Source organism: Mustela erminea, chromosome 11, assembly GCF_009829155.1.
Source record: "Mustela erminea isolate mMusErm1 chromosome 11, mMusErm1.Pri, whole genome shotgun sequence".
NCBI lineage: Eukaryota > Metazoa > Chordata > Mammalia > Carnivora > Mustelidae > Mustela > Mustela erminea.
In genome coordinates, this window is record NC_045624.1 from 105,553,789 (window position 1) to 105,566,307 (window position 12,519).

Consider the following 12,519-nt stretch of genomic DNA (forward strand, 5'->3'; position numbering starts at 1 on the left):
ACAGGCACAAGCAGACCAGCTCACTTAAACTTGAGGCCACCTAGAAACGGTATTACTTGAAGTATGGTCCCCGGGGCCACAGTCCGCACTGCAGGGGAGCTTAGTGGAAATGCAAATTCTCAAGTTCAACCCACAGCAAACGAATCAAAATCTCTGGGGGTCAGATGCAGGAATCTGTGTTCATGAAGTTTCACAGACGATTCTGCCCATTAAAGTTCAAGAGGCACTCGGTAGAGCCTAGATGCTTGGCGTCAGGCAAAGGCCCCACGTGGGGGCTCAGGGAGCCCATGCCTTGGCCCAGCGGACAGCCCCCCTGAACACTGAAGATGATGGTCTCCGGCAGCAGGATGAAATAATGCACCTGGGCCGGCTCCTAGAAAGGAGGCAAGGGTGTTCCTCACCTGGACTCAGAGAAGGGCCACCTGAACAAAGGGGGAAGATACAGAAGAGGACAGAGAGGAGAAAAGAGGTTGAGGGTGGGGAATGTAGGTGCAGTAAAAGATTTCAAAGTCCTCTGGCCTGCGGCTCCTTTGTCTTGGGAGTGAACCTACGTGGGGCCGGGGTGTCAGCTCGGAGGACTTACGCCATGCCTTCTAAACTACCCAGCCCATCACGATAAGAAAAAAAAAAATTTAAAAAGGGCAGGGATTCAGGTCAGAAATCCCATCAGTGCTAGAAAAAAAGTGGTGTCTCGTGTTTCAGTGTCTCTTGGGAACCCGAGGACAAGGTGAAGGAAGAAATTCCTAACAGGCCGTGTTTGAGCACTCAGGGCGGATGAGAATCAGCACATACTATATCACTATCTGCAAGTGTCACAAATCTCTAGACACAATGGAGCTGAGTTGGAGCAAATCAACTTGTTAACACGATGTAGCCATAAGGAGGGCCGCCCTTTACCTTGTCAACATTAGCTCGAGTTTTAGCAGATGTTTCCACATAGTTGACATTCCACTGGTCAGCTCTGGTTTTTGCCTCTTCTACGGAAACCTGCCTTTTATCTTCTAAATCTGATTTGTTACCAACCAGCAGAAATGGAACGTTCTCATCTTCTTTTACTCTTAGAATCTGCTCCCTGGATAAGAGGAAATGAGAAAGAAATATTAATATTACCCCCCTGTGTCTGACCAACAAAACAACAAACACCAGCTGCAATGAGCATTGATTCACAGGATTCTTTACAGTAACAATGAGCTCATTCATTGCATGATGGGAAATGAGCATCACATCCTCCTCATTTTATCATCAATCACTTGCATTACATACTCACTTCTCGGATGAAGGAAGACTACATCAGAGAAGGGAGTATAAAATGGCAGTGGAGGTACAAAATGGAAGTGTCAGAAGCAACTTCCTCCTCTTGCTGCTTTTTTAAAAATGAACTTACGAGAAGGGTGGTTTTAGATGTGCAGAGAAGTTGTGAAGAGAGTACAGAGTTCCCGTACTCTCTGCACCCAGTGTCCCCTACTGGTAACATCTTACGCTGGTGTGTGCATTTATCACAACTAATAAGCCAATCTTGATCCGTCTTTATTAACTGAAGTCCAAATCTTATTCAGATGTTCTTCGTTTTTACCTAATATCCTTTTCCTGTCCCAGGATCCTGTCCAGGATCCCATGCAACATTTAGTCATCAACTCTCCTTAGAGCGGCTCTGACAGTTCCCAGACTTGCCTTGTTTTTGATGACCCTGACAGTTCTGAGGCTTGCTGGTCAGCTCATTTGTAGAAAATCTCTCAACTGGGATTTGTCTGATGTTCTTCTCGTGTGATTAAACTGGAGTCATGGGATTTGGGGAGGAGGACCACAGAGGGAGAGAGTGCCATTCTTATTGACCTCATATCAATGGTCCCACTGTTTTTAAAAGCCCCGCCCAGGCCAGACATCTCTTGAGTAGATTTTGGTGTTCAGAGAGAAGTTATATGCCACCACCAATTTTATTTTATTTTAATTTTTTTTAGATTTTGTTTATTTATTTGACAGAGATCACAAGTAGCCAGAGAGGCAGGCAGAGAGAGACGAGGGGAAGCAGGCTTCCCACTGAGCAGAGAGCCCGATGTGGGGTTCAATTCCAGGACCCTGAGATCATAACCTGAGCCGAAGGCAGAAGGTTTAACCCACTGAGCCATCCAGGCGCCCCGCCATCACCAATTTTAAAGGTATGATGGCTCTCTGTTCCTCCTAATCACGTGCCTCCAAGCAATGAGTACTTCTCTGCCTCAGTCTCCTCGTGTATAAAATGAGGCTCACAACAGAACAGTTGCTCAGAGGATGAAATGTAACTGGGTCTGACACACAGGAACTGTTCAACAAAGGCAAGCTGTTCTTAACGATTACTAGTACTCTACTGGAGAAAGAAGTTTTCTTCTAAAATCATCATTCTCTTGCTACCCTTCTGATGCCTCTCCTTTGAAACAAAGAGACACTGAAACTACAGGAACGGTAATTTATTTTATTTTATTTTATTATTTATTTGACAGGCAGAGATCACAAGCAGGCAGAGAGGCAGGCAAAGAGAGAGGGAAGCAGGCTCCCTGCTGAGCAGAGAGCCCGACGCGGGGCTCGATCCCAGGACCCTAGGATCATGACCTGAGCTGAAGGCAGAGGCTTTAACCCACTGAGCCACCCAGGCGCCCCAGGAACGGTAATTTAGACTAAAAGAAAATGAGAAAGTTAAAGGGGTGATTAGAATGGCAGGTCAGCTGAGGACACTGACTGCAGGGATCTATCACGATGTTTGAGATGGAACAGGCATCTTCACCAATCTTAACCTCAGATTTGTCTACACTGGGCTTCCTCGGCAGTGTCGCCTGAATACCACTGCCACCACCACCACCACCACCACCACCACCACGGTGAGCCATTTACTGAGTATTCCCCATGGGCCACGGGCTTTCAGTGCCACTAACTGCACACAATATGTTACGCACCGCAGAGAAAAAGCCGCTGCCACTTAACAACTGTAGGCTGTCCTCCTACAGGACATGGCCCCGATTTTGAGAGATGATAAAATGCAAAAAATGTGTGTCTTCGAGTCTATGAAATTCTCTTAGTATCTAGCGCATGTTGTTGATGCTCAGAGCAGTGCCTGGTGTGTGGTGAGCGCTGCTGAGTACTGGGCAGGGTCACTTTTAGTATTCCTTCATTCTCCTGATTGTTGAAGTCGTCAACACCTGAGTAGACTCCGTGTATGCGGGCAGCTCTCTGGACCCTAATTCCTAGTTTCTAGCATGAATGGATTATGGACTACACAGTCACCTCCATCTTTTGGGGATCCGTACTTACCTTAAGCACCCCATGGAGGAAGGAACGAGGTCACTGGGGCATAGTAACTGGGGGACACATGCTGAGCTGTACAGGACTGGAGGGCTGGGTGTTTCCCACCACGCACGCGACCTCTTGCAAGGCGCGCGTCCACGCTCGCCATCACTACTGTCCCATTTCTGATGTGCTTGTGAAGAAGATACTGGCCAGCTATCATCTTTTTCCCGTAACAACAAATGTGCTGGTACCTTCTTAGCCAGCTTCTTCTGTGATCTAGTCTCAACTAAGATGTTCACGACAATAGACTTACCATCTGTCTCACTACCCGGCAGGGACTGACTCTGGTACTTGTGGTCATATGTGTATAAGTATATACAGTCATTAGTTTATCTTTTAATAAACACCTACTAAGGCACTCTGAATCCCTCCTTCAGGAAGAACAACAGAGAAAGTGCAGTGATAGCATTAATCACTGTATCAGAAATGTGGCCATGGAAAGCCTGGACTTACTGGGTTCAGGGGTGAGAGGACAATATCCTTAAGTTAATTAGTTTGGTTTGAATGAGCTACTTTCCTGGATGTCAGAGAAAGGCAATGTTATGTCTACAATCTTCAGACACATTTTACTTTAAATAAAGTGTTAGAGGCTGTTATAGAATTTTGGAATAGCAAAGTACCTTCACAAACTGGTCCAATTTCTTCATTTTTGACATAAGAAAAGTGAGAACAAAAAAAAAAAAAAAAGAGAGAGAGAGAGAGAGTTTCCTAACACTGTATCAAATGTTTACTGAGCAGGCCCTGTATGATACACTCCAGGAACCGTGCCAAATACGGGCATTAGGGATACCTGGACAGGTGAGAAATGGGTCCTGCTCTCAAGAGTTTTCCCCTCCTCAGGAAAAACACAGGCACATCAAGCTGACTCTGAGAGTGTAGTAAGTGTGCTGGCGGCACTGTCGCAAGCACTTTACCACATACAAAACTCCTACCTTAGAGAGGCCAACAAAGTTAATTTTATAAATTAATCTGCATTTTATTTCTTTATTTATTTAAGAGTGAGAGAGAGCACAAGCAGGGGGAGCAGCCGGCAGAGGGAGAAGCAAGTTCCCTATGAGCAGGGAGCCCGATTACAAGGCTCGATCCCAGGACCCTGGGATCATGGCCTGAGCAGAAGTCAGACACTTAACCAACTGAGCCACCCAGGTGCCCCATTAATCTGCATTTTAAAAGTTTCTCAATGACATGTTTTTTTTGCAAAGAATGCTCTCTTAGATTCCTTTAAGTTCTTGAGACTTTCAAGTGTACATGAAAAGCAAGCTTTATATAGGCTGAGGTATACAAGCCCAGGTTCAGTTTTTGCTCAACCCCCAGAAAACTTTCCTCATCGGTGGAAATCCTTATTTTTCAGGCTCAGCTATCTCGTGAAGGCCTCTGGGCTTCTCTCCTCTCCTGGGTCCCTGCAATGATCACTGCCCACATCTCCTACATTGTCACCAACTTGCTCTTGGTTTCACCCCTTTTTCAACTAGGCTGTATGAATCTCAAAAATAGAGGATACACACTATGTGTTCCTTTTGTGTCCCTCATACCAAGGCAAACTCGTAACACAGAAATAAAAAAGATATAATTAAAGAATACTTTTGGGGATACCTGGGTGGCTCGGTGGGTTGAGTGCCTGTTGGTTTTGGCTCAGGTCATGAACCTGGGGTGGTGGGACTGAGCCCTGCATCTGGCTCCGCACTGCGGAGCCTGCTTGGGATCTCTCCCTCTCCCTGCTCACTCTCTATAAAATAAATAAATAAAATCTTTACCCCCCCAAAGAATACTTTTGATTTTGCATATAGGATATGAGACTACTCAAGAACTTATTTATGCTGTAGCTCTCTCAGAACTTCTCTCCCCTTCACCAGCCAGCCCCCTGCAAACCAAATGGCTGACAGATTTTGATTAAGCAAATAGTAAATAAGATATAAAAAATATATAACACAACCTCGTATGCCAATCTATAGTATTTTTATTTCTATTAAAAAAATCAGCGTGTGCTGTCTGGCATCTGTGTCGTGAGGAGGATGGCGCTGAGCCCACTGAGCATTACACAGGCGCGGGACACTGGTGACCAACACTGAAAGATCTAAAATCTGGGGCAGAGCTCCATGACATGAGCCAATGTCAACTCTGATGGCAGCAACAATATTCTATTCCAGAGAGAAATACTGCAGGAACAGGTACTGAGGCTGTCACAGTGACACGCCCCAGTGCAGGCGGCACGGGGACAGCGGTAAGACAGCAGAAAGGTGTACGGCGGGGACGGGGTCATAGACTGCCATCGAAGAGGGAGTAAACACGATCACAGCAGAGCGAAAGACTGACAAATAACCACCTCTAGCTGTCCGCCTGTTTCGGGGGAAGACACTACTGTGCACAAAGTGCGAAGGCCTCAGTCCCCGCCATACCTGAAGTCGGCTGTGGCTGCAAAGGATTCCATTTCTGTAATAGAGAAGACACAGAGGAAGCCCTCCCCGCTCCGAAAGTAGTTGTCTCTAATTGCAGCATAATCCTCCTGCCCAGCTGTATCCAAGATATCGATCTGCACTTCCTCCCCATCCAGCACTACCTTCTTCCGATAGCTGTCTGCTTTGGTAGGCTCATAGTCCTCCACAAACTAGAAAAGATGAGATACAGATTCATGTGAAGTTGCCAAAACAGTACAGAGAGGTCCCATGCACTCTTCCTTCCATGTTCCTCAATGGTTAACACGACGTTAAGTCACATTTTCATGTTAGATAATTCAGTGGCTTCTACTTTTGCAAAAAGCAAGGGTTTAAGGAGTACGTCTAGAGTGTTTACAGCTTGAGAGCCAGGCCTTTTTCTTCCTGAAAACACCATAACTGCAAAAACGATTATACATCTGTTCAATCAAATATCTAAAAACTCCTTTCAGTGTGACTATAAATAAAAATTTTCATGCCGGAATTGTGGAAATCACTTGAAAGTGAGTCAATATTGAGGTGAGCACTGAAAGCTATTATGAGATCTCTTCTCTAAAATGAACCAAGTCAATAAAGTGGCTTATACTACTCAGTATAATGGCAAAGCACAGACTTTTGAGATCGTTCTCTAAATGTCTGCTTTTTAAAATAATAAAATTAAACAACTTTACGTTCCCACATCTAACTTCAACTCTGTAAATCTCACCTTGGTATTTTTGATCAGTGTATCATTGTTAGCATGTGTCTATGTATACATACATACTTTTGTAGGTTTTTTTTTTATTAGCTCCTATAAATATTTTCAATATCTGATATTTTCTTGTTTATTTGCTCAATATCTATATCCCCCTATGAGAATACAACCCTGAGAGGAGGGACCTTGACTATTCTACTCATCACTGTAGCTTCCAGTGATGAGAAGCTTAGAACAGTGCCTGGTACACAGAAGATATTCAATACATAATTATTTAAAAAATGAACACAGTGTATTTGTAACTATAAAGGCTACAGAACATTCTATATTTTCATGCTTATTTTTATAAGTATTCAGTATTTATGAAGATTTAACAAATATAAATATTCAGATATCATATCAGATACTACTGTGAATATTACTATTGTTGAATACTAAGTGAAAGCTTAACCATTTATCAAATGTCAGGTATGTGACTAGTCCTACCTTTGACCTCCTCCTTACTGTTAAGGGGCTGGATTTAGCTATTAGTTTGAAAGACTAGCTATTAAAATGAATAGTATAGAAAACAGATTGAACAGATAAATCAGCAAGTTCAACTTCTTTGTTATGGTCCCCAGTGAGCAAGATAACAGCTGGATTTAAGCTGTTTGCGGGTGTGACAGACGCTATGAGCAGCATCTGGGGGGTAAGTACCTGCAGGGTCTGCTGTTAGAGGGGACTAGGCTTCGGGCTCTGTTTCTCAATGGAGATCACTCCTCTGGGGCAGGTTGAGAAATCTCTCTGAGGTTCTGTTTTCTCATCTGTAAAATGGGGATACTACCACACCGTGCAGGGTTGTTATGAGGATTAAGTAAGAAAGAGAAACATATAACCTTGCTGCTCTGGAAGGAAGAGTTGAGGATAAATGCTTCAACTGGATTTTCAACTCTTAAATCATTTAAGCTTGATAAGAATCTTCTAGGGAAAGAATATACTGCTGTATGTGGGCTGAGACCTTAACTCTGAGGCAGTCAAGTCTGATATACATACAGGCACACAAATCTGTAGCCTTCTCAGAATTATGTTTTAGGGACACAGCCTTTACCTAATGGTGAGTGTAGTGCCATGCCAAATACTACAACTAATTTTTCCACTATTATTAGAATTGTTTTATTAGTATTAATATTATTATCACAGGACACCTTATTACGTCAACTTTAAGTCTCAATTAGGTACTATATCTACCAGTTCCATTAATTCAAGATGGGAACCTCCATTAAACACTTAAAACGAAAAAGCCAAAGTTAGATCGCTTTAAAGGAGGTACTGCTTCAAGGTTTGATTTGTTTTTAAAATATAACGTTTTTAAGCCTCTTGAGTTATTGACTTATTAAATCAGGATGTGTATAAATGTTGGCTCTGAACTGAAAAATGAGGAAAAAAAAAGTTCAGTAGCTTTCAAGGATTCAGGGATATACTTAAAATAGCACCAAAACGAAGCCATAGATATCCTCTCTAAACCCAAAGTTTGCTATCCATTATAAAACGGGCACTCACCTCATCGTACATGAACTGTAGGGTCAGAGCAGACTTGCCCACACCACCACTGCCCACCATGATGACTTTGTGTAGGGCCAAAGAATTCTGACCCTTGGGCTTGTTTGCAGCCATCTTGTGTCACAGAGTTTGTAGCAAAGGAGTAAGAAGAATCTAGAAAGGATGAAAAAATAAGCAAAGTTCAGTACATTCTTCTTCAGAATTGCAAGTGTAGGGAAGAGATACGGTGTCCTTGGGCTTCAAGATACTAGTTTTCATTTTCATGAAATCACTGTGGTGATTTGAAACAGATGGCAAATGAAGTATGCTCATTTAGAGGAAGAAGCACTTATCAGGGAACACCATGACAATACAACAAGTATATGAGTCAAGGGCATTTCTCCTAGAACAGCTCGTTTTTAGTAATGAGCTGCGACCCACAATGAAAATTTCCCAGTGCAACCACATGCTGACAATAATGGAGTACTGCAGGTATTAGAGCATAATCACAGACTATGAAAACATGCCAAACAATCACTTTGTTCTCATGTTAACCTTTACTGACAATAATTAGAAGAGATGTTTCTTCTAATTCTAGTAAGAAACAACTGACTCCCCTCCCATCCTGCCTGCAAAAAAAAAAAAAAAAGGTTGCCGACTGAAAGGCTTACTCCCTATCAGTTTATAAATGAAGGAATCTCATCCCAGTAACTTGGTAGCAGAATTAGAGATAGACTCCGATACTGTGTATCACACCTCCCAAGGGACGCCATGGAGTAGATGTAATTTACATAGCTGGATCCAGCGTGCCCCCGCTTTCTCCAGAACATGCATTTGTGTACTACCTGTCCGTCTGTGCTCAGGGTGGGAGGACCAGGTTCCTCCAGAAGCTGGCTGCTGCTCTATGCTAATGGCACCCAGCACCCAGCCTTAGAGAAAGAGGCCATGAGGTCACAACCAACAGCCTGTGTGCAGCCCAAGCCAGAAGCCTTTTTGTTTTTCAGTGTTCCAGGGGACTGCTGCTATCCTTCCTTCTCAGCGTCCTCTGACTGCTTTTGGTTACCGTACGGCTTTCCCAAATTGCAGCTTGCAGGGCCACACCGCCTCCTGCCTGCCTTCCCGTTCCGTGCCAGTGTCCCCCACCTCAGCTGCACCAGATCCCCACTGGCCTCCCTCGGTTCTTCAGGTATGCTGGCCCTCACCATGCAGTATCCTGCGTCTGGATTCCAGTTGGGGTCTCAGCCTTACCTGAAACTCTCAGCTCTCCCCTGCCCTGTGTTCTCCTACAGCATCTGTGATACTTTCCCTCATAACCATTATTCCTGGTTGAAACTGCCTGAATGTGTTAGCTGCTTCTTCGGGGTCTTCTTCCCTAATACACCAGAAACAACTCGAGTGCTGGGAGCCATGTCTACCTGCCTTACTCTACACCCGACGTGAGTAATACAATTTGGCAAAATCAGCCATTTGGTACAAACATGTTTAATGAACAAATAAATGTTCTCAGACTGACAACTGTGGGGAGTGATTTAGACGGTACTGGTATAAAGTGGTCATCGCTACTAGAGATCCAACCACAAGTCTGGGCAAGGCCAGTCTGCTGGGGGTCTGTGCCTCATCCACTGGCTTACAGGCACCCAAGAGTTGGGCAATTCTCAGCTGCATCCAGAAATCACACCCATATGACTATTTGCCCAAACAGAAAAGTCTTTCTTTCTTTTCTTTTTTTTTTTTTTAAAAAGATTTGTTTATTTATTGTACAGGGACGGAGAAAGAAAGAGTGCGCAAGTGAGTGGGGAGGAGGGGCAGAAGGAGAGACTCCATGCTGAGTGCAGAACCCCACAAGGGGCTCAGTCTCAGACCCACGAGGTCATGACCTGAGCCAAAACCAAGAGTCCCACACTTGAGCCACCCATGAGCTCCCTCAAACAGAAAAGTCTTAAGGAGTAAAACAAAACAAAACAAAACAAAACACAACACAACACAACCTCCCATAATCTTACTATTCATTTAACAACATGAACATGTTGTACTTTGAGACTGGTTTCAAACTGTATGGAGTATACCTTGAGCTGACACTGTATATGCAATTTCTGATCCTGTTCTTAGTGTGTATCATAAACATTTTAGCAGAAGCAATTTGCACTGCAAAGTGTCCTGTAAAGAATCCATACTTGGAGGCTAGCCATTGGATCAACTCAACAAACAAGAATTGAGTCCCCCCCCTTTTCTGGGTACTAAGGGCATGATCATTAGAGTGTGAATGACTATCATTCCTCAGAAACAGTGAAAAATAACAGCATATTGCAGATAAGGAACTAAAAGCCTGAAGTCTTCCCAGCCTACGCACTTTATGGAACACAATGCTGTTGGTGTTCCTAGGTGAATCAGGAAATGACTTCTTACCATTATGATCCTTACTTGCTGGTAGATGTAATCACTTCATGACTATCTAACTACTGTCTTATTTTTAAAACAGTTAAGTCTACTCTACGAGCTGTGTGTGTGTGTGTTTTGAAAGCAAAACATTTAGCAGCTATAGCAACTGGGTTAGAACACTTTTCCTTCCAGAGCAATTTAAAATACTGTTTAAATATTTGTAAATACGTAATTTAAATAACTACATTGTATTTATTTCAAAAATACACATATGTAAAATTTAAATATTATAAAATAATTGTGATGTAGATGTAAAAAAAGCAGATTCCCAAAGACATTCTTCCAAAGTGCAATCAGTCCCTAATAACTAGGAGCTGCACGTCTCATACGTTCAAGAGGCTATGCAGGATGAGAAGCTTCCACGGAGGAGACACTCCGCTCTCCCCAGTTCAAAAACTTGGCATTCCACAATTTAGCTCCCAATCCCTAGCCCAGATGTTGTTTTGATGGTAAAAAGCTGAAGCCCTTGCCTACCTAGAACTTATAACAAACACATATGCAAATAAGAAAATTCCACAGTTGCTGAGTGCAACACAGAAGATGACGGGCACGGGGCTAGTTTAACCAGGACAGTCAAGGATGACTCCTTTGAGGAGATAGCATTTGAGCTGAGACCTGAATTTGAAGAGAGAACCAGACAGCTCTGAGGGAAGAGCATTCCTGACAAATGACAAATGCAAAGACCTAAAATGGGAGAGTTTGGTACATTTTAGGGACCAAATGAAGTCCAGAAGGGATGGAGCCTTGGGAGAAAGAGTGGGGAGGGTAACAGGAGGTGAGACCGAGAGGTAAAAGAGGCCAATGAGAAAAGCCTTGAAGGCCATGGAAAAATGTTGGGAGTTTACTTTTAATTGTAATGGGAAGCCCTGGAGAGTTTTTAAGCAAGACAGTGACATAACTTCACTTCTATCTTTAAAAAGATCAGCCTGGCGGGTGTGTGCAGAGTGGCTGGTAGAGGTGCAAGGGTGGAGAGCACAGGGGGCTGCCTTCCCTGCAGGAGAGGTCAGAGGCTTGGCCTACGGCAGCTGCGGCCCAACTGGTAATACTACTTGTCCCCCTAACTAGTACTTGCGTAACTATCAATACTATCTGTACTGGGGACAACAATGACAAATCTTTACTGAGTACTCACTAGTGCCAGCACTGCTCGGAGCACCGCAGACGTATCAGTTCAGTTGGGTACCACAGATTATGAATGAACAGTCCTGTGAGATGTGCAGCATCTTAATTTCATTTGAAAGCTGAAGAATCTGGATAACAGAACTTGACTCGCTCAAGGCCGAGTCAGGACTCAAACTGAGGCAACCTGGCTCTCCCAACTACTATGCTATGTGCATGCTTCTGGAGAAACAGCTGACATGGGGGAAAAGCGGAGGCAGGGAGGGTAAGTGTATCTTCTAAAAATACTGAATGGGTGGTGGTACCACTAGCTAACACGGAAAAAGGAAGGAATAGGTCTGGGAAAGCAATCCTAAGCTTTGCTTGTATATTAGATATCCAGTTGGGAACTGAAAAGGACATTGGATGTTCTGGTCTGGAATTCAGGAGTGAGGGTAGAGATGGTCACAAAAATTTGAAAGTTAGTTTATGGACGCACTTAAAAATTTTATTTATTTATTTATTTGAGAGAGATAGAGAAAGCACATGCATGCATGAGTTGGGAGGGCAGAGAGAGAAGGAGAATCTCAAGCAGACTCCCCACTGAGTGCAGAGCCTAATGTGGGGCTCGATCTCACAACTCTGAGCTGAAGGCAGAGGCTTAACCAACTGAGCCACCCAGGTGCCTCAGTTTACAGATGTATTTAAAGTCACAAAACTAAATGAACTCACTTGGAGATTGAGCCCCATATCTGGTTCTGTGCTGGGCATGGAGCCTGCTTAAGGTTTTCTCCCTCTCCCTCCAACCCTCACCAACAGCCCCTATATTCTCTCTTTTAAAACAAATGAAGACATGGGGCACCTGGGTGGCTCAGTGGGTTAAGCCTCTGCCTTCGGCTCAGGTCATGATCTCAGGGTCCTGGGATCGAGCCCCACATCGGGCTCTCAGCTCAGCGGGGAGCCTGCTTCCCCTTCTCTCTCTCTGCCTGCCTCTCTGCCTACTTGTGATCTCTCTGTCAA

The 12,519-nt window shown here is 43.9% G+C and overlaps 1 protein-coding gene across 1 annotated transcript in view; it reads right to left on the reverse strand.

Moving 5' to 3' along the window:
- Positions 1-12,519, reverse strand: part of RALA (RAS like proto-oncogene A) — a 75,227-nt gene that overhangs the window by 6,696 nt on the left and 56,012 nt on the right. Inside the window, exons 2-4 of the mRNA XM_032304240.1 lie at positions 7,984-8,136; positions 5,715-5,923; positions 898-1,072 (exon numbers count right to left, since the gene is read on the reverse strand). Of these exons, the coding sequence (XP_032160131.1) occupies positions 898-1,072; positions 5,715-5,923; positions 7,984-8,097 (498 nt within the window). The 5' untranslated portion in view covers positions 8,098-8,136. The remainder of the gene's footprint in view (positions 1-897; positions 1,073-5,714; positions 5,924-7,983; positions 8,137-12,519) is intronic.